General features: G+C 42.3%; 1 protein-coding gene across 3 annotated transcripts in view; it reads left to right on the top strand.

Annotated features, from left to right (window-relative positions):
• The window catches only part of PLCB1 (phospholipase C beta 1), a 471,912-nt gene that overhangs the window by 397,792 nt on the left and 53,193 nt on the right, over nucleotides 1-20,927 (top strand). For all 3 annotated transcript variants that reach the window (XM_083362231.1, XM_083362232.1, XM_083362233.1), the window contains exons 27-31: nucleotides 537-717; nucleotides 4,254-4,330; nucleotides 4,491-4,580; nucleotides 10,186-10,243; nucleotides 11,709-11,795. In XM_083362231.1, the coding sequence (XP_083218357.1) occupies nucleotides 537-717; nucleotides 4,254-4,330; nucleotides 4,491-4,580; nucleotides 10,186-10,243; nucleotides 11,709-11,795 (493 nt within the window). The remainder of the gene's footprint in view (nucleotides 1-536; nucleotides 718-4,253; nucleotides 4,331-4,490; nucleotides 4,581-10,185; nucleotides 10,244-11,708; nucleotides 11,796-20,927) is intronic.

Genomic DNA, 20,927 nt, shown 5'->3' with positions numbered 1-20,927 from the left:
TAGGATGCTATGCAGTTTGGGGATGCTCAGTTGTTGTTTTTAAATGAACTAATTGATTTGGTAAGCTTTATGAATTGTGAAATAATGCTAATCTCAATGACATTCATAATGTCATTGGATGAAACCAATGAAACCCAAAGCTTTAATATTTTGTCTTATTTCTCCAATATTCATTGAAATGTCATCAATTTAGTTACCCGGCAAAAATAATCTCCACTAATCTTCATCTTTTTTTGTTATACCACTGCTGTTTCCAGCTTTCTTTTAGGGGTATCAGAGAATTTGAATTAAATTCATGATTGCTATCTGGATGCTTTGTTCACTGTCCATATTTCAAGAAATTAAGAGTTCTTTATACATGTGTAAACACCAGATGCATATTTACACATTTGCAGAAGATAAGGAAAAATAGAGTTAAACAATCTTTGATAGGTCAATGTTATATTGGCTAATGGGATAATGGGGGTCATCTGGGGGACAGGACCTCTAATTTGTATTGCTGCAATTTGTATTTATTATTCTGTATTGTGTTATAGAAGTGAAACTGGCAGCCCAGATCATAGCCTTTCAACTGTTGAACAAGAGTTAGCTGCCCTTGATTCAGAAATGACACAAAAGTTAATAGAGCTCAAAGAAAAACAACAGCAGCAGCTACTGAACCTTCGACAAGAACAGTATTACAGTGAAAAGTACCAGAAACAAGCACATATCAAATTGGTATGTACTATACATAAAAATTGCTTCCCTGCTTTCTATGATGAATATTACTGCAAACACTGTTATACAAACCTAGGTTTGGCTACTTCAGAACCTACCTGTGGAGGTTTCTCTGTAATCCCTCTCATTGCTGTGCTCCTTGGCATTATGCATGGATTTACTGACAAATATCTCCATCTGTCATGGGAGGAACAGTTGGAACAGGTGTGTGCGGCAGGTATTTAAGATAGGGCAACCAGAAATATACATTACACTTCATTTAGACTTGTTGGTTCAATACAATAGGTTTATATTAAGTTATTTATTTACCGGTAATCATTTTGGTGTCAGTGCCTTTCCTACTTTCTATATTTGTGACTATTGAGAGCAGATGCAAACCTTTCAGTTTGGCTCACCACAAGTAATAAAACGTGAGCTCTAATATATTGTTTTGGAGGTTATATTATTGCTTGGAGGTCTTTGCCTTTTCTGGCTTTGAAACTTAGACTATCATGCTATGCCTAATGCAGTGCTGTCATTCTAAATGATCAGAAAGCATTTCAAAATGAGCAGTTAAATTAGCGTGGCCTATAAAATTGAAAACAAGAGCTTTGATACCACCAACATGTCTTCTAGTAGCTACTTGTTTGTGCCGGAAAGCCTTCTGTAAATTTATGTGTTCTAAATGGAAGCTAGAATACAAGCTATAAAGAACAAAACAATATTGTTTATTTATTGTCCCCAGAGCAGTAGTTATTTTTACAGCTGTGGTTCAGGCACCCTACATGGAGCAGCCCTTTGAGCCAAATGAAGAGTCAGCTCAGATAATAATAGATGCTTTGGAATGTCAAGAAGAAAGAGAATAAGACAATGGAATGTTACTATTATATTATTTCAATCTGTCCCGGTATATTTGTCCGAATTTATGATATTCTAACAAGACTGGCTACTTCATTCCATCTGTATAATATGGTAAATAGATTAGTATCTGCTAATTTATTAAGCCTTATGAACCAGAATAGGGAACTGGCATCAGAGTTCACAAGTATGGGTGTAAAATAATTTCTGCTAAAAGGCATGAAATTCCTGTTACACCACTGGTATTTAAATACTTATCCCTCCTCACCAAAAGTATGTTGCTATACAGTATACGGAAAACCTATCTGATCCTGAATCATAGAATCATAGGGTTGGTAGCAACCTCCGGGGTCTTCTGGTCCAACCCCGTGCTCAAAAGCAGGAGACCTATACCCAGTGCTTTTTTTGTAAAAGAAAAAGGTGCCGGAACTCACACATGTCATACAACCCGCCTTGCCTACCCTACAAGGTTCCATCCCAAAAAGGTGCCGGAACTCCGTTCTGAGCGTTCTATGAGAAAAAAAGCCCTGCATACCACTCTGGACAAATTGTTGACCAATTTCTTCTTAAAAACCTATTATTGAAAAATTATTGAAAAGTATTTTTCAATTTCACATGAATGTTCCCAAGAAAGGCATTAGCGCCGGCTTGGGATCAGTGGAAAAGTTTCAGTGACCTAGGCATCTGTTCAGTAACAGGAAAAGAGAAAAGTGCTCTTGCTTTCATTCCTGATTTTTTTGGATGAGATTGGAAAGTAACTCGGAGCAAAAATCTATCTGTCCTTGAATTAAGAATCTTAATTTAGATTAATCAAGAATCAGTTCTTAACAACAGGTCCAAGACCTAAACAAAACAAATTTGTATAGACCCAGAGTCCGGTTCTGGTTAAAGGCAGATTTTAGATTAAAAAATGAAATCTCTTCATGTTTGGGGCAAATTATTTCCATTTATTATATATGTAGGACTGTCCCTACCATTGGGCAGAGTAAAAAATGTTGATCCAGGTAATGGATGTGGCAATATCCAGGGCTAATTCTGGCTATTTTGTTTTCTGGTCCTTTCTATAATCCTGAGGTGCTTTGCTGGCCTGGTGTGATTGGGTTGGTTATTTTGCCTAATTATCCTCTCCAGCTTTGCACAGCTGGGAAATGTCCCCCGACTATCCTAGTCCTTCCTGAAGTTTTTGCCTACCAATTGCTGTCTGACTAAGCACCCATCCTGAGAGTGGAGCAGATTAAACCCTAAGTCTCACTATACAGGTAGTCCTCGAGAAACAACAGGCCGTTTAGCTGCCATTCAAAACAACCAACACCCCAAAACTACAAATAACCTCTTTCAAATCTATGACAAATGCAGCACTCCAGTGGTCATTCACACTTACCACAGACCCTGGGGATGTTGCGCTGTCCTCCCCTGCCCGTCTTCCCCTGCAGCACCTAGGCCTGCTCCCCAGGACTCCTGGAAGCAGCTGTGCCAGGAACAATTCCTTGCTAAAATGGCGGCTACTTATGTTGCAAAGCTCTCCTTCTCTAGGCCTTGGACTCCCTCCTGGCTGAAGAGTAGATGAACCAAGCCAGCAAGGAGACAAAATGTTTCTGCAGCTGTTTTTCCTCTGAAGTTTTTTTTTTTTGTTTTTTTTTTAAAGTAATCTCCGAAGGTTATGCCAGAAAATGGAGGACGCTGGGTCTTTGCAAGCTTTAGCTGTCCGCCTGGCTGCCTGAAGGCCGCCCTTTTCAGGCAGTCTGACAGACAGCTAAAACTTGCAAAGACCCAGCGTCCTCCGTTTTCTGGCACAACTTTTAGGGATTTATTATTATTATTCCTACTACTATTACTACTACTACTTCAGGAGTAAAAAGTTGCAGAAAAAAAAATTCTCGCCTTACTAGCTTAGTTCCTCTACTCTTCCATCTGGAGCCAAGGTAAGATTTTAAAAAGGGATATTGGTTGGAAGGCAGAGGGAGAGTTTAGTTTTAGCATCTTAAAAAAAAAGGGGGGGGGGAAATCAGCGAGTACATCCCAACCAGCTTTTTATGTTTTTGTTATTGAAGAAATATGGGGGAGGGGTTAATATTGTAACTTCAATAAAACTTTTTAATAAAAAAAAAAGAAATATGGCTTTCTGGGGGAAGGTGGGGAGGGTGTTAAGGAAGGAAAGGGTTTTTGGAAGCTCGTCCTGAAGCTGCCTTTTGTGCAAGGGGCCTTTTCTCAAAGCCTAGAGAGGCAGCTTTGTTGCCTCCCCGTAGACAGCTGATGGGCGAACACCAAAAGCTCCAAAAGGCTAGGGAACTAGTTCTTTTTTTTTTTTGCCCCAGAACACCTTGGCAGGAGGAAGGGCAGAGGCAGAATTGGGAAAGAGGTAAGACAGGGTTTTCCTTCCCAGATGTTTCTCTTTGGCAAGACAGCCAGCTGTGCTGAAGCCCAGTATCTGGGGGTGGGGGAGACCTGAGGCAGGCGGGCTGGTGCTTGCATTAGGCCTCCCAGGATCTCCCCCACCCTCAATTAATGACCAGTGCACTCTTTAATGAATGCACTGAGGAGAATACGTATGGCTGGTCATTACTTGAGGCAGTTCATTTAACATTATTTAATGGCAGTCTCCATTAGGGTCACAACCTGAAGACTATCTGTGCAATACTTATCAACAGAATGTGTGGCTGGTACAGTCTATGACATATCTGTTTTTTCCCCCTCCTAAGCTTATACAAAAGCTAACAGATGTAGCAGAAGAATGCCAAAGCAATCAACTAAAGAAGTTGAAAGAGATTTGTGAAAGGTAAAAACTACTTAACAATTCTTTTGACTACCATTCTAGATGTACTTGGAGGGGAATAATCCCCTGTCAGGACAGAGGGAGTCACTTCTGGGTGAATGTGTATAGTGTAACTTTTGCTCTGTTTTCTTCTTTCATAAAAACAAATCTGGATTTGTTGAAGAGAAAAGAAAGAGCTGAAGAAAAAGATGGACAAGAAAAGGCAAGAGAAGATCACTGAAGCAAAGTCCAAGGATAGAAATCAGATGGATGAGTAAGTGCAGTCTTCAACTTTCACCTTAACTTGTATGCAGAAGATCTGAAACACAATAGAAGAAAATCCTAATTTTTTAAAAAATGTATGTTTTATTTTGGCGCTCCACATATTATATTAAAAAATAAAGCAGTACAGTTGCAAAGTCGCGTGGTCGCACAGAGAGACGGACACTTGAGCTGGGTAGTATTTCTTTTATTCGGATCAGGAATGAATCTGGGACAAAGGGGTTTGCCTGGTGTTTCTTATACCTGCCCAGGTGAATGATGGCCAATAGAATTGAACCTGGGCTTCCCGCCAGTGCATGTGGCCAATAGGTTTAAACCCTGGCTTCCCGCCAGAGCTGACCATGCCGGGGGCTGTCAAACTTGCTCCGTCCGGCTTTTCCCGCCTCAGCGGTTATCGCCTGGAGCTGACCAGCCCCCTGCTGCGCTGGCATTTCCTGTGTATGCTAGCAGCATACACTACACCCCTTCCCCCATAGTGAGGATGTTCCTCTGTCATACCATCTCCAACTATATACACATATTTACAAAACACGGTTACAATGGATACACTTGTTGATCTGTTGCCCCTTATGAACGTACATAGTCATCGAGGTAGCTTGGCGCTTTGTGTGGCCTACTTGACCTTCTTGGTACATGTTCTTCCGGAGGAATGGTGGCGTGGCTATTCATTCCTTCCTGAAGCTCCTGTTGAGGAAGGTTGCTGTGTGTCTGTGTGTGTGATTTGCTGATTCCTGGTGACTGCCTGGTTTCTCTATCAGACTCCAGCCTGTACAGGGGTTGCCATTGCTCCCCCCCAACCATCCTCCTTGGTGAATGTGTTTGTATTGGCTTTTGTGTTGGATCTTCCTCCTCACCCCCCAGTGTGTCCTCTGCCCCCCTTTCAGGAGTCCTTTTCCTCAGTTGATCCAGATGCCTTTTCCACAGGAGTCCCCCCTCCACCCTTACTCTGTAGGAAAGGGGCCCTGTTTGCTCTGTAATTTCCCCTGGCACCCATGGATAACCCGTACTGTAGTTCCTGGCCCAAATGAGGTCCCCTGAGGTAAAATGTGTCTTGATGTTGGGGTTCCCGGTGTCTGCGGCTACTCTGTCTGGATGGAGCCTGTCTAAAGTTGTAATGAGGCGTCTCCCCCATCTGAGTTCCGCTGGGCTTTTGCCTGTGGCAGTGCAAGGTGTTGCATGTTGGTGAAGGAGGAATGTGGCTAGTCTTTGCTTCCAATCTCCCTGTACTATGCGCTTGAGTGCATCTTTTGTTGTTCTCACGAATCGTTCTGCCAATCCATCACTGGCAGGGTGGAAGGGGGCCGAGGTGACGTGTCTAATCCCCAAGGTCCTCAGGAACACCTGGAAATCCGAGGAAGTAAATTGCGTTCCATTATCTGACACGATTACATCAGGCAACCCATGTGTAGCAAATATCCCCCTCAATGCTTGGATGGTCCCTGCTGATGTCATGCTGCTTACAGGTACCACCTCAAGCCATTTTGAATGACTATCCACAACTACCAGAAATGTGTGACCTTGGAATGGCCCAGCGTAGTCTATGTGCACCCTGGACCAGGGTGAGTGTGTTTCCTCCCACTTATGGACTGGTGCGTGTGGTTGTTCTGGCCGTGTCCTCTGGCATGTGTAACACCCCGCTACCTGTGCTTCTATCTCCTTGTCCAACCCTGGCCACCACAGGTAACTCCTTGCTAGAGCCTTCATTCTTACTATCCCTGGGTGTCCTTCATGTAGTGATTGGAGGACTCTTTCCCTGAGCCTTGTGGGAATTATGACTCTGTTTCCCCACAAAAGGCACCCTTTGTGTGTGGACAGTTCAAACCTTCTTGAAAAGTAAGCAGTGAACTCTTGCCCGGGTGATTTGTCTTGCCACCCACTACTCACCCATGAATGAACTCTGCTCAGAACCCTGTCTTTTGGTGTCTCTGTGGCTATGTCCTTTGCGTTGAGGGGGCATTCTGGCAGTTCTTGGATTGCCAGGATTTGGGCAGCCAGTGCTGGGTCCGGCTCCCTGTCCATTAGGGGCAGTCTGCTGAGACCATCAGCATGCCCCATCTCCTTCCCTGGTCTGTATCAATTTACAAGAATATGCAGAGAGAAATATTGACCATCTTAGCATTCGAGGTGACAAAATCTGTGGTGTTTGTTTCTCAGTTGTGAATAGTCCTAATAAAGGTTTATGGTCTGTGAAGATTATGAAATCTCTGCCATACAGGTAATCATGAAATTTCTTTACTCCAGCAACCACTGCCAGTGCCTCCTTGTCTATCTGGGCATAGTTCCGCTCTGCAGCTGACAGGGTTCTGGAGTAGTAGGCGATGGGAGCCTGAGTTCCATCCTCCTTGAGATGGCTGAGCACTGCTCCAATCCCATAAGGGGATGCATCGCACGCAAGACAGATTGGCTGATCATCCCTGAAATGGGTGACAGTGGCATCGCTTGCTAACATGTTTTTTAGTGTTTGGAATGCTTTTGCATGTTTGTCAGACCATTCCCAAGGCGCTTGCTTGTCAAGTAGCCTATGTAGGGGTTCTGCAATTGAGGCTTTATGAGGCAGGAATGTGTGGTAGAAATTGAGGAGCCCCACGAACGCCTGCAATTCAGGCTTGTTTTTGGGAGCAGGGGCTTCTTTGATTGCCCTCACCTTTGATGCAGATGGGTGGATGCCTTGAGCATCTATCCTGAACCCCAGGAATTCTGTCTCTGGGACCCCAATCCTGCACTTCTCCCTCTTGAGTTTGAGACCTGCCCCCCTGAACCTCTCAAGGACCGTCCTTAAACGGGTCGCCAGCACGTCCGGAGAGCTGGCTGCGATTAGGACGTCATCAAAATAAGGGCAAACCCCTGGTATTCCCTTAAGCGTCCTTTCCATCACCTCCTGAAATATTCCCGGCGCTACGCTAACCCCAAACTGCAACCGGTCTACCCGGAACGCTCCCTTGTGAGTGATGATCGTTTGTGCTCTAGCAGCCCCTGGGTCTACCGGCAATTGCTGATAAGCTTGGGCGAGATCCAATTTAGCAAACACCGACCCGCCTTGTAGGGACGCTAAGATGCTGCTGACTGCAGGGACCGGATAGGAATGGGCACTTAAAGCTCGGTTTATCGTCCCCTTATAATCAGAGCAGATACGAATTTCCCCATTTGCTTTAATTGGCGTTACGATGGGAGTTTCCCAATCTGCTCCCTCCACTGGCGTTAACACCCCCTGGTCTACCAGCTTATCCAATTCCCGTTCTATCTTTTGCTTTAACGCGAATGGAACACGCCTCGCCTTCATCCTTATGGGTTGTACCTGGGGATCTAGTCTAAATGAGATTGGGGGACCCGTGTACTTTCCCAACTGCCCATCGAACACGTCCGCGAATTCCTCGCAGACTGCTTCTAGGGACAAATGGCTCCGTGTTTGATTAATCCCTGTGATTTTGACGCCCAAGGCGTTAAACCACCCTAACCCCACAAGGCTACTCCGCTGGCCCTCAACGACCAACACACTTAATTTACCCTTGAATCCCTTGTACTGCACCCACAACAACGCCTCCCCCCGGATTTTGATCGGTGCATTTTGAAAGTCAGAGAGGGTCAGTCTGGATGTTCTCAAGGGAACCCGTTGGCCACTCCGCTTGCAAATGTCTAAAAATGTTCTGGCGGAGATGATGGATACGGCTGACCCTGAGTCCAGCTCCATCAAGCAGGGGACCCCTTGCAGCTTCACCCTCAGTTTTATTTTTCGGGCTAGCGCCGCAGGAGCCCCTGTTTTAAAAACGCCTGGCCGTCCCGACGTGTGACTCACAGTCAGACCCAACGACCGCTTCCCAGTACCTGTGGCATACTGGAACTCGGCTTCCACCTCGTGTAGGCTGTCCCGCTGCTTGCCTCTGCAGACCGCCGCGATGTGCCCCGTTTTTCCGCACGACCGACACTTCGCCGACTTGAAACGGCAGGTAGACCGGGGATGCTGTCCTCCACAGCTTGCACAACGGGTAGACCGGGAGCCGCTCGCGCCACAGCCGGAGCACTGGGTAGACCGGGGCTGTCCGTAACCGCTGTTCTGGGTAGACCGGGAGTTGCAGCCGCAATGCTGGGTAGACCGAGGGCGATTCACGCTGTGACCGTGAGGCTGGGTAGACCGGGGTCCGCTCGCTCCGCATCTGCACTCCTGGTCTCTCTCGCCTGCCGTGGTTGGTCTCGGTTCTTTTCTGTTGTCTCGGTCGGGGTTGAAGGATCGCTGAGGTCGGTTGATGGCATCCACCTCCAGCTCAGCCCCGTCTGCGTCGGTGCCTCTTCTCACCTGGTGGATGGATCCGCCTTCCCTCGTCTCGGGCTCCTCGGCTGCATCCCAGGCTAGGAGTTCGTCTTGGACATCCCTCAGGGTCAGTTTCTGCTTAGCAAAAAGTTTCTGGCGCAGCTTCCTGTCCCTCACCCCACAAACGAGCCAATCCCGCAGCCTAATTTCTAGATTTTCGAAATTGCAGAGGCGAGCTGCCAGCCTCAGAGCTGCCATATACTGTTTGGCAGACTCACCTGGTCGCTGATCCCGTTTTTCAAAACGATACCGCCAGGCGATCTCGGACGTCTCGGGCTTGAAATGTTCAGACAGCTTCGCCAGCAATTCGTTGTAACCGACGGAGTGGATGTCATCGGGTGCGCAGAGACCGACCGCCAGCTGGTAGGTTTCTGTGCCGCAGCTGCAGAGCAGTACCGCCGCTCTCTGCCGGTCCTCCTTCACCCCGTTCGCCCTCAGGTAGCATTCTATCTGTCCCACGAAGGCTTCCCACTCCTCAGGGCGGCCGCTATTGAAAAGGGGATACTGACCCAGTTGTGTCATCTTGTCGTCTCGGTTGTCCTGCGTCTGGATCCGGGGCTGCCGATTGGATTCCGTCCGCGGCTAGCGTTGTCCGATGCAGGGTCCCATCCTCGTCGCCAGTGCAAAGTCGCGTGGTCGCACAGAGAGACGGACACTTGAGCTGGGTAGTATTTCTTTTATTCGGATCAGGAATGAATCTGGGACAAAGGGGTTTGCCTGGTGTTTCTTATACCTGCCCAGGTGAATGATGGCCAATAGAATTGAACCTGGGCTTCCCGCCAGTGCATGTGGCCAATAAGTTTAAACCCTGGCTTCCCGCCAGAGCTGACCATGCCGGGGGCTGTCAAACTTGCTCCGTCCGGCTTTTCCCGCCTCAGCGGTTATCGCCTGGAGCTGACCAGCCCCCTGCTGCGCTGGCATTTCCTGTGTATGCTAGCAGCATACACTACAACAGTATTATAGATTCCAACAGTGATTGCGCATTATTTTTCTTTTATTTAGAAGAGCTTAACTTACCTTTTTGTTTGAATCATCCTCAAGGTATTATACAATCAGTCATAATGGCACTCATAATAACACATGACAAAGAGCACACAATCCCTTTGAAATAAAGAAGTAAACCATTTTGAAATCTGATGAAAAATACACTGGACAATGTATGTAAAGTTTGGCTCTGATTTTCTCAGTGAAATTTACCAATTATTTTATAAACAAATTATTTATGGCAGATAATGAGTAATAACTCATTTTAAAAATGAATGGGATTAATCATTTTTAATTTTCCTCTCAGGGAGAAGACAGAAATGATTCGCTCGTATATTCAAGAGGTGGTACAATACATTAAAAGAGTAAGTCTACTGCGTAAAACATAAATTCACCTTGGTGTAAATATTATATTATACATTTCAGTGTTTAGGCTGATTTGCACATTGTAATTAACTTGAAATAGCAGAACCCCAACATTATAGCAGTACTTATTTTTTGGTGCAGAGACAATTTGTAGTCCCAATGTCCAGATAGTGCTAAAATTTTATAAATTTAGTTTACCATTTTCCTTGATTCTCTGGAGGCAGATCAGATCTTACCTGCTGCAAATGTAACAGCACCACAACTGAAATAAGGAATACAGAGAAGTTGAACAATTATGTTTCAGATGTGGAACTTCAATTGCTATTTGTTTTGCTATGGAATGTGATTTTGGTTTTGGTGGTTTTTTATGTCCGATACTTTGAGTACTTTGGTAGATGAATGGCTATGTAAACTTGTTCAACACATAACATACGTTCATACATGCAGATATGCATACTTCAGAGGAATAAAAATAATACCTTTGAATTCCAGGTTGTGTTGTTGCATGACAAGCTTATGCCCCCAAAGTGCTGTTCAGAAATAGGTAAAAAGGTCACTTAGTTGCGGTAAGATGTTGCGACAAATCAAATGGAGCACTTATAAAAGGAAATGTTTCCCAATAACATATATGAAGAAAAGAATTCTTTATAAGCAAGCTATATTTTGGTGTAGTGGTTAAGCATCAACAGGCTGGAAACAAGGAGGTTTATGAGTTGTAGTCCTGCCTGAGGCACAAAGCTGGATGACTTTAACCCAATCACTTTCTTTTAGCCCTAGGAAGGAGGCAATGGCAAATCATTTTGGTAAAACCGTGCCAAGTAAACTGCAGGGATTTGTCAAGGCATCTCTGAGAATCAGACATTGAACTAATTAAAAATAAAATAGAATTAAAAATAAAATGAGCATGCTGATCAGTATCTAGTGCCTGTCTCCTTCCTTTTCTCATCTCTTCAAAGCTCTGTCATTTGCTTATCTATTGAAAAAAATTCCTGTTTTTCTAAGGTTAGCAGTGACCAATTAAGCCATTCACTCTCTTCAGAGCATATGGCACTTCACCTAATGACACAGAAGTTGGTATTAAAAATTATCAACATAGTCCAAGAGATTTGCAGGAACATAAATGTGTTTAGATTTTTTTTTTAAAGACATTGTGCCCTGTAGTTAATTCTGGCTACTTGGCCTAATTAAATGCTGCAGATAATCACCATATATTAAGAATGTATCTTCCATTTTCAGCTGCACATTTCCAGCTAATAAAACTTTTAAATTTGAAACAAATCTACTGAGATCCCTTGAAGTCTAACACGAAAGAAGTTGACTATTGTAATAATAATAACATTATTTTATGTCAAAATGTTCTCTAAAACGTTTTTACCCAAGATAATTATATTGTTTTCTTGAGTGTAAAACTGAGGAAATCAAATAGGCATGTGAATTTTAGTAAACTTTGTTTTTCAATTACAGCTAGAAGATGCCCAGACCAAAAGGCAGGAAAAACTTGTGGAGAAACACAAGGAGATTCGTCAGCAAATACTGGATGAAAAGCCCAAGGTAAGAGAACTTGAGTATTAATAAGTTTATAATTAATGAGTATGAGGCTGATATCAGGTAGATATACAAATATTTCACGGTATGGAAATGCACAGGTGTATTCTTGAAATAACATCCATCAAGGATATTGTTAAGCTGTAGATTGATAAATGGCTATAATTTTGTTTGGGGATATCTTTGACCAGCAGAGGGTGCAATATATTGATAGTTGTGTAAAAAACAGCACATTTACTATGTTTTGTTGTAACATGCAAGAAAGTTCAGTGTTTTCTGGTCTCAGCAAATTTATCGAAGTACAAAGAATATAGTATGCTATAAGATACCCTTTCAAGATGCAGATATTATGAGGCATGATTTGAATTCTTGTCTATTCTTCTCAGCAGAGCAGATGGCGTATACATGCACTTTGAACATATCATATTTGTTTTGTTAGTTTTCCCAGTGTCTTGTCAGGAGGTCTGCAATTAATTTCCGATGGTCACATTGCTTATTCTGGCAGATGATACCATCCATGACATTAATTCATTGACTTTTTGGTTGTGTTTTTTGACAGTTAACAAATAAAGGCAGTCATATAAATGTTTTAGTCTGTTTTCTTGGTAGGGTCACTACAGTTACTCTAACCACTATGCTTGTGATCACATAGGAAAATAGGTAAAATTTTACCTTAGACCTTTTCTTAGTGGATGGAAATTATAAAATGATTACCGTAGCTATATTTTATAGTCCTGGAAGGTAGAAAAGTAGAGTTAATATAATATTCAAGTCAGAGTCTGAGAGCATTTTTCCTCTTCTGTTTTCTTATGGCTCAAGTTCTTATACAAGCCAATAATATGAAAAAGGACCTGGAATGTACATGTTGTTTTAAATGTGGAAAAGAGATATGCCTCTTGTTGCAAACAATAACCATTCTCTTAAGTTTGGATGCCAGCCAAAATGCATCAATTCTCAAGAATTAATGAAGAACAGTCCACAGTTAATGAACTCTGAAATGGAAAACCCTCATTATATAGTTGTAGAATCTCCCTTCTCCCTAGTAGCCCAACAAGTATTGAAGGTGTTCAAAGTGCAAGAGTTGTATTTTTGTGGGGGCATGCGGAAGAGGATAAGGAATTGAATATCCTCAATAGGAGCATTCGATACTGCAACATTCTATATTGCTTGGACAATGAATACATCTTTTCTCAGTTATATAACCAACCATGTCACCTTGAAACTCAGAAGGCAGATTTCCCACTTTCCTGAACTGCAGCTAGTATATACCTGATAATTCTTTCAAGCTCACTTATCTGGAAATGTGCTTGCTTAAGGTATTTTATGATTAGATATAAATAGGCATGATACAGATATTTAATCAGCCTTATACAAGCTCTTTGTCAGTTGTCTGAATCCCATATTTTGAACCTGCTTCAGCTTCACTGAATTCCTGTAGTTTAGTATCATTGGCATCATAGAACAAAATCAAAATTAGAGGCACAGATAATTTAAAAATCGGCTTTCTGTCATATACCTAAGTTTTTCCCCGTGTACTGTCACTAAGCTCCAGATGTGTGCAAAAATAAAACCAAGAAATCAAACACAAATGGCATACACTTTTTCTTACAACAGTGGCTGCAAATTAATTCAGTTGTAGACTGTGAAATGTTGCTGCCCAACTACACATTACCAACAAGATTTATCTGATGCAGTATGCTGCCAAACCATCTGTGCAGCATTTGCACACTCTGCTTAAGCCATTAAAATCATCTCATTTTGGAATTCATATCCTCTTTCCAGATAATCTGGGTTGGCTAAATCTTAACTCTGACTTTTTAGAATTGAAAGACGGTGAGTGCTATCACACATGGGGAAATCTCTGCCTTCGCATCTCCCCCCCCAAAACAGTTTGTTCTAAATACTATCTAGCTGTGGAAAAATAGAAAGTTAAAAAACTGAACTTATTAAGAAAACTTGGGAAGTTAGCTTTTTTTCCTGTCACTATGCCTCAATTTCAGGAAGAAACCTCTACAAGTGACTCCACTTTTCACCACTCATCTCTCAGGAAGAGAAAACGTGAGGTAGCATTGTTAAATATTGGAAAGGAAAGTTTGTTTTCCATTGGTTAATAACTTTAGCAACCAGTGGATTGGAGTGCAATACGACTCAGATTAAAGGTAATTCTCAATTTACAACCATTCGTTTAGTAACTATTCAAAGTTACAAAGTGGCACCAAAAAAAAGTTAGGGTTAGCAAACAACTGAAAATGCAGGCCAGTTGCCAAGCACCCAATGCAATCAGATGACAGCAGGAGGAGCTGCTTAAACGGGGTCTTTTATAGCTTTTTTGGAGGTCCATAGCAATTTCAAATGGTCACTAAGTGACTACTGTCATTCTAAGTCAAGGACTACCTGTACATTTGCGGTACACATAGTGAAAGAACATACTACAGAACAGGCAAAGGGTAAACCACTGATCTAGACCAGGGCTTTTCAGCCAGTGGTATGGGTACCACCTGTGGTACACTGGCACCTGGCAGGTAGTACGCGACCATTCTAGAAAAGTGGTAGCGGGGGAGGGAAATGAACTGAACCGGTGGCAGCACCGCACAAGCCTGAGCGAGAGATGGCTGGAGCTGCAGGGCTGTCAGGGCTCAGTGGAAGCGCCAGGATCTGCGCCAGTCTCCAGCTGGAGCTCAGCACTGATCCTGGTGCTTCTGCTGAGCCCAGAAGAAGCACCGATCAGCTGGAACGTTGCAGCATTTCCAGGGTCTTCTGATTTACATTCAGATGCTTGGCAACTGATTCATATTTATGATGGTCACAGTATCATGTGAAGTGACCAAAACTTGCTACAACCACCCAGCAGAGGGGGGGAATAAAAACCAAACACCTCCCCACCCCCGCTGCCAATCCTCAACAGAAATGCTCACAACAATGAAAACCTCAGACAGGAGGAAGAGCGCTGCCGGGCGGGCAGGCAGGTGTCTTGCTCGGCTGTGGCTTGGGGGGCACTTTTTTCAATGCCATTGTAACTTTGAACAGTCACTAAGCGAACTGTTGTAAGTCGAGAACTACCTGTACTTCATTACTTTTTTTCTTTTTGGTCAAGTTTTTGACACCTTGCTAGGCGACTGGTGGAACTCGGATGCTGCCATATCCTGAAAGTGGTTCAATGGGTGAAAAAGTTGAAAAGCCCTGGTCTAGACCACTTCCTCTCACTTCTGAACAGTATGTTTACATCAGCCATGTGGAGCAAATCAGGAAAACAGGATCTTTATGGATAGACACCAGATGGACTCTGGCACCTACATAGACTTCCACAGGCCCTAGTTACTCCTCTTACTCAATTACATGGAGTGGAGAGTAGATCTGCCTCCTTTCTAATAGCAGTTTTCTATGTCTTGTTTTTCTTACGCTGGAAAAAGTGGAGCAGGGAACACTGGTGAGCACATTGTGAAACCTATATCCCAGCAGCTTGACATGAGGAATTGTATGGCAAAAAACTGATACTACTTAGTCCAAATATCTTTTCTTATACTTTAAAAACTTGTTAGGCAAACTCATTTTAGGCATACTTTAGCCTAGATAGATTTTCATCCTTCTTGTTAATGGGAGAACAGCTCTTGTCAGTGTGGAGCATATTTGGCTGACCTATTTTTACCCTACCTGTCCAGCAATCTAGAGGTGTCCTCTAATTCTAATTGCTTCCTTACTTGTGCAGATATTAGAAATTCAATAATGCAGAAGGCAGTTTCCAATTATAGATGCCTGAAGGAGTATGAGGACATGTTCTTCATCACTGTAACAAAGTGAATGCATTTGAAAACATAACTCTTTTCCTAGTGTTCTTTAATACATCCATTACCGATTTGAGGAAAGGAGTTAAAGTACACAACTCTTGACGCATAGAACTTCCAGATTGGGAATGATTGCAGATGCTTGACAATCCAAGATCTTAAATTTATATTTTCTCAACAGATTAGATTTGTTATAAAAAAATAAAACAGATTAGAGGTACTGAGTTCAGTCCAGAATTAATGTATTAGTGGCAGATTCACTTAACAACTGTGTTACTAATTTAACAACTTCAGCAATTCACATTACCAATGTGACAGGATAAGTCGTAAAATGGCAAAACTCACTTAACTAGTTTCTCACTTAACAATTACAAATATGTAATTTTGTAAATGAATGTAGAAACATGAATGGTAAAGAACACTCCTGTAATGTATATATCCATAATATAAACAGACCCCCCTCCCAGTACCATAACAGGGACATCTTTTTCAGAATTGCTTTATTAAGAGAGTGCTAAGTACAAACAACTGAATGAAAAGATGGGCTTGTTGATTTATGCCTTATTATTCACAGGCATGAGAATTAGAGGTCATCTGAGGTAGAAGGTTTATCCAACAGAATTATAATGTACATGTTCACTTTATAGGACATACAGTGCTGTTGATAGAGATAAATAGTTTTGAGTTTATTTCAGATCTTCGAGTTCAATAAAAGGTATAAAATACTAACATCTTCCCCTGATTGTTAAAAAAAATTGCCTTCAATGCAAGACAACAGTAGCATAACTAAAAAAGCAAAAAGTGAAGCCAAAGTAAGTGCAACACATTTTTAAAAGAGCATACCGTAAACTATGCATATGTAGAAAATATGTTTCAAAATACTAATTAACCTAATACGTTTAAGCCAAAAAATAGCCGCCTTTAATCTTACTAATAGTCTTTCAAAGCAAAATCTTTTTGTAGAGTGTTTCTCCTTTCTGTAGAGCAGGCATGTCAAACTCGTAAGGTCACGACGTATCGGGGCTTTTTCCCCATTGCCGGCAATGGGGTGGGCGCGGTTTCGGCGTGACGCATCCAGCCCGTAGGCCGGCAGTTTTAAATGCCTGCTGTAGAGGATAGGACTGGCTCAGTCATTTTATCTTTGTGTGTTTATTCATTTGTTTACTCAACAACATATCCTACCTAGATCTAGAGACTCCAAGCAGTTATTGTCTAAATAAATCCCATTCTAGATGGTTTGCATATTGCTGCAATGTTTCTCAAATACCTATATTGGCATTTCATTTCAGTTCCAAACCACTCAGTTTTTCTTTTGTCTTTAAGGACAGTGTTGAACACTGCAGAATAATATGCTTATAATATTTACCACTGGGTGGTATTTCTCAGCAAGTCATGGGAGGCATGGAACTAATGATAAAGGATATTCCAGTGTGATGAAGCCAACTTTTGTGGAAGAAATGAGGATTTATCATAATGTATATAATAATACAAATTACCCAGTACAAACTCTGTATAAAACAAAAGAGAATATTGTCCAATGTGCACTGCATAACAAGAGCAGCAGCTACAGCTTTGCACTGAAATGCAGTTAGCAATACACTAATAGCAAAGCAAGCAATAACAGGGGGGAAAAAACAGAACAAAAAATAATTATGCAAAAATGACCACGTTAATTGCATTGGAAAAGGCAAAGCATACCCAGGGAGAAAGAGGAGAAACTTGTTGTTCTTGTTCTTACTTATAACAAAAAAATGAAATAGCTGTTAATAAATTATGCTAATTTTGTGTTTGAAAGCAGGGTCCTGGGAACTTCAAAATGCTGTTTAAACAACATTCACAGCAAAGCAGTGAACCCAAATCCTTTCTCTCTCGCCCCAAAACCTGTACTATCTTTGGGCTTTGGGAGTAGTCATGATTTGAGCATTTGTAAAATTTTAAGATTGGCGGGTGCAATAAATTATAGTGAAATCTCAACAATTTAGTTGATTTCTTTGTAAGGCTTGGGCTGATGATGTAATTTTGCACAGTGCCAAACTGGATAGCTTCATTCTATTCATTTGCATAAGCTTATTCTTTTCAAGTGAAATGGTTGTAAATTAGCTAAAGGATTATGAGCCAAAGCCCATAAAGAATCTGCTTGTTCTCTGAGTACCTTTTTTCATAGTCGCTAAAGCACTGATGCATGTGATGAGCAATCAGTGAAACTTACTAGGCAGTGTTAGGTCTTAGATTTGGGAGAGCTGCATTATTGATACCCAGACCAGTATTCAAAATTCTACGTCTATGCACATGATTGTGTTTTAGACCTGAATTTACTGAAGAACCATGACTAATCTACATGGGAAAAAGTTACAAGAATTGCTTGTAATCCAGCATGAAGATTCAACTACTTCCTGCCCCCATCCTGCCCTTTTTGTTAAATCCTATAGGCCAGAAGTCCCCAACCTTTTGGGCACCAGGGACCGGTTCCGTGGAGAAAGGTTTTTCCATGGACCGGGAAGTGTGTGGTTTTGTGTGCTGCCTGAATCCCACAGATGGGGCTTTGCTTGTTTGTGCAGACCGGTTGCTGGCATGCCGCGGCCTGGTACCAGTCCACGGACTGGGGGTTGGGGACCCCTGCTATAGGCATATGAATCCTGGCAACCACTATTGCATATTTAAAAGGCCAAACATTTTAAAGGCAATGGATAAGGTCCTTTTTTATGCAATCACTGTGTCAATTTGTAGGGCCCTGGTGTTTGTTTTTGTGTGTGTTCCTTGAACAACAAGTGAGTGATGGAGTTTATGATGCAGTTATGGAGTTTAACATAAGTTATGTTGCTGCTTCTGTTAAAATTGTTTGGGTGATTGTTGGAGGTGGGAGTGCGTTCTGTGATATTATAGAATGAGAGGGCTTGCAGGTATATGGGGGACTTCTGGATGTATGAACTGGGATGGTGAGCTCAAGTCCAGAGCAAACAGTAAAGATTACGGTTTGGCTTTGCAGACCTTCCTATGCTCATGATGATTATTTGGATTTCTAGAAGACACACGAGCACCAGTTGGTGCTTGGCTTGTTTGCTGGGACTGGAGCCATTGGATTAATCACCACAATTGTGTGGTCCTATGACTTCAGTTCCTGGCAGATGGAGGGGCTGGTATAAATTAAAGAGCAAACCGAAGAGGTGTTGCCATCCTGACTGTATTTCCCTGATTATTTTGGACTATGGATTGTTATTCTCCTTTCTGATACTGGGCAGGCACTAATCTGACCACTTCAGAAGCTTGTATGGTTTGTTCCATGCCAATTCAGGCCCTATTGCTACCTACTAAACAAAGCATGGAGAGTCTAGGGTGGAGGCTGCCAATGCTAGTCTGCCTAGTCAGGAAGTAGTAGGTTTGCAGATTGGGGGTAGTAAGAGTAGCATGGTCTGGGCTCCCCCAAGGGTATACTTCAGCCTGGCTTGCCTTTCCACTGATTTTGGGGAACTCCAAATAGTCTTCATTTAGTGACCGCAATTGGAACCAGCAATTAGGTCATAAAGTGAAGTGTACATTGAGTGAAACTGCCATTTATGATCTTCAGTTTTTCTTTGTTTTACAAACTTAAGAAGGTTGTAAAAATGAGGGTTGATCATAAAGTTATTTTTTTCATCACCATTTGTCACCTCGCTACACAAGGACTACCTGTACCCAAGTGGAAGAAGAGCCAGTAGATTTCATGGCCCCATCTGTTGTGTAAGACAGACTGAGATTGAGGCTTACCCATGCAGTAATTAGTGAAAGGGTGCTAGAACCAAAGGGAAAAGAAATATTTTGGTTCTTAATAGAGAAATACTAACATTAAGAGATGAATCAAGCATCAGTTCTACTGCCCATATTTTTCTATCCTGTATGTACCGTATTATCATTGCATTGCATTTCAAAAGAAAGAAAATAAAACATGGACTTCTCAACTTTTTCACATCAGTTGTAATGACCTCACAGACCCTATCTCATTTGATGAATTTTTCTCAAAATTTAAATTAAAAGGTAAGCCAATTATAGGTCAGATGTATTTCTGTAGGTAAAGACCTGTAATTCAAACTAATATTTCTATGCTTACGTTTTCCTTTGTTGATTCATTCAAAGGAAAAGGCACTGAAAATAATTGCAAGTAATTGAAAATTCCAATTATATATTATATTGTTATGTTATATGAAATGTAATATATCAGAACTCTACATATTATTTTAAGAGCACATATATTTATAAGCATTTTAGATGCTTATTTTGGGATAAGGTTCTGACATTCTTTACCATAGCTCATATTTTAAATATAAGGAGCCGTGGTGATGCAGTGGTTTGAATGTAATATTGCAGGCTAATTCAGCTCACTGCTAGGAGTTCAATCCTCACTGGCTCAAGGTTGACTCAGCCTTCCATCCTTCTGAGGTTGTTAAAATGAGGACCCAGATTGTTGGGGGCAATAGGCTGACTCTGAAAACGGCTTAGAGAGGGCTATAAAGCACTGTGAAGCAGTATATAAGTCTAAGTCAGGGGCGTCAAACTCAATTTCATTGAGGGCCGCATCAGCATTGCGGTTGCCCTCAGGGGGCCGGGCGAGTATGGCCTGGGTGGGTGTGGCCTACTGGGTGGGTGTGGCTAGAGTGCGTATGGCCAACTGGGTGGGCGTGGCCAGCTCTACATCGTTCGCATCAAGGGTGGCTATGGGGGCCTGGGCAGGAGTGGGACAGATCTCAGGGTCTCTGGCAGGAGGAGGGTCTCTGGGCCAGGGCCAAGGCAGCAGGGGCCATTCCCTCACTGTTTCCAGGATGGCTTCGCGGGCCACATGAAACCATTTCACGGGCCAGATCTGGCCCCCGGGCCTCGTGTTTGACATGTCTGGTCTAAGTTCTAAGTGTTAACTAATGTGCACATTCCCTTGAGTTGTGGGCAAGTATAATCATGTATTTGGACTCATAGAAATGAATTTTAAAATTGAGTGAGTATGCTTCAGCACTGAGTGAAATAAAAAATGGATGAATCTATGCATTGGGGGGGTTGTCTGTATTTATAATAATAAAAGAACTATTTTCATTTGAATGAACCAAGGTGCCATGAACACAAGACTCAATTGAAAATTTCCCATCTTAAAACTGTCACAAATTAGAAGTTGTGAAATAGCATGACTGTTCCTTGGTTTTATATTTGTCCTGCTGCATTATTTCAGGTTTGTTCTTGCTCCAACATTGCATATATTTTTATCCAAACGATGAGTGGGTCACAGAAAATGCATATTACAATCTGAAGTGATACTCAGCATGATAATTAGATTTCTTTTTTGGCTAATACTTCCAAATACATTAGTGCCAAAGGGATTTCTATTGAACTCTAC

Source organism: Vipera ursinii (assembly GCF_947247035.1).
Source record: "Vipera ursinii genome assembly, chromosome: 1".
In the NCBI taxonomy this organism is placed as follows: Eukaryota; Metazoa; Chordata; class Lepidosauria; order Squamata; family Viperidae; genus Vipera; species Vipera ursinii.
This window is presented reverse-complemented; position numbering and strand designations above follow the sequence as displayed.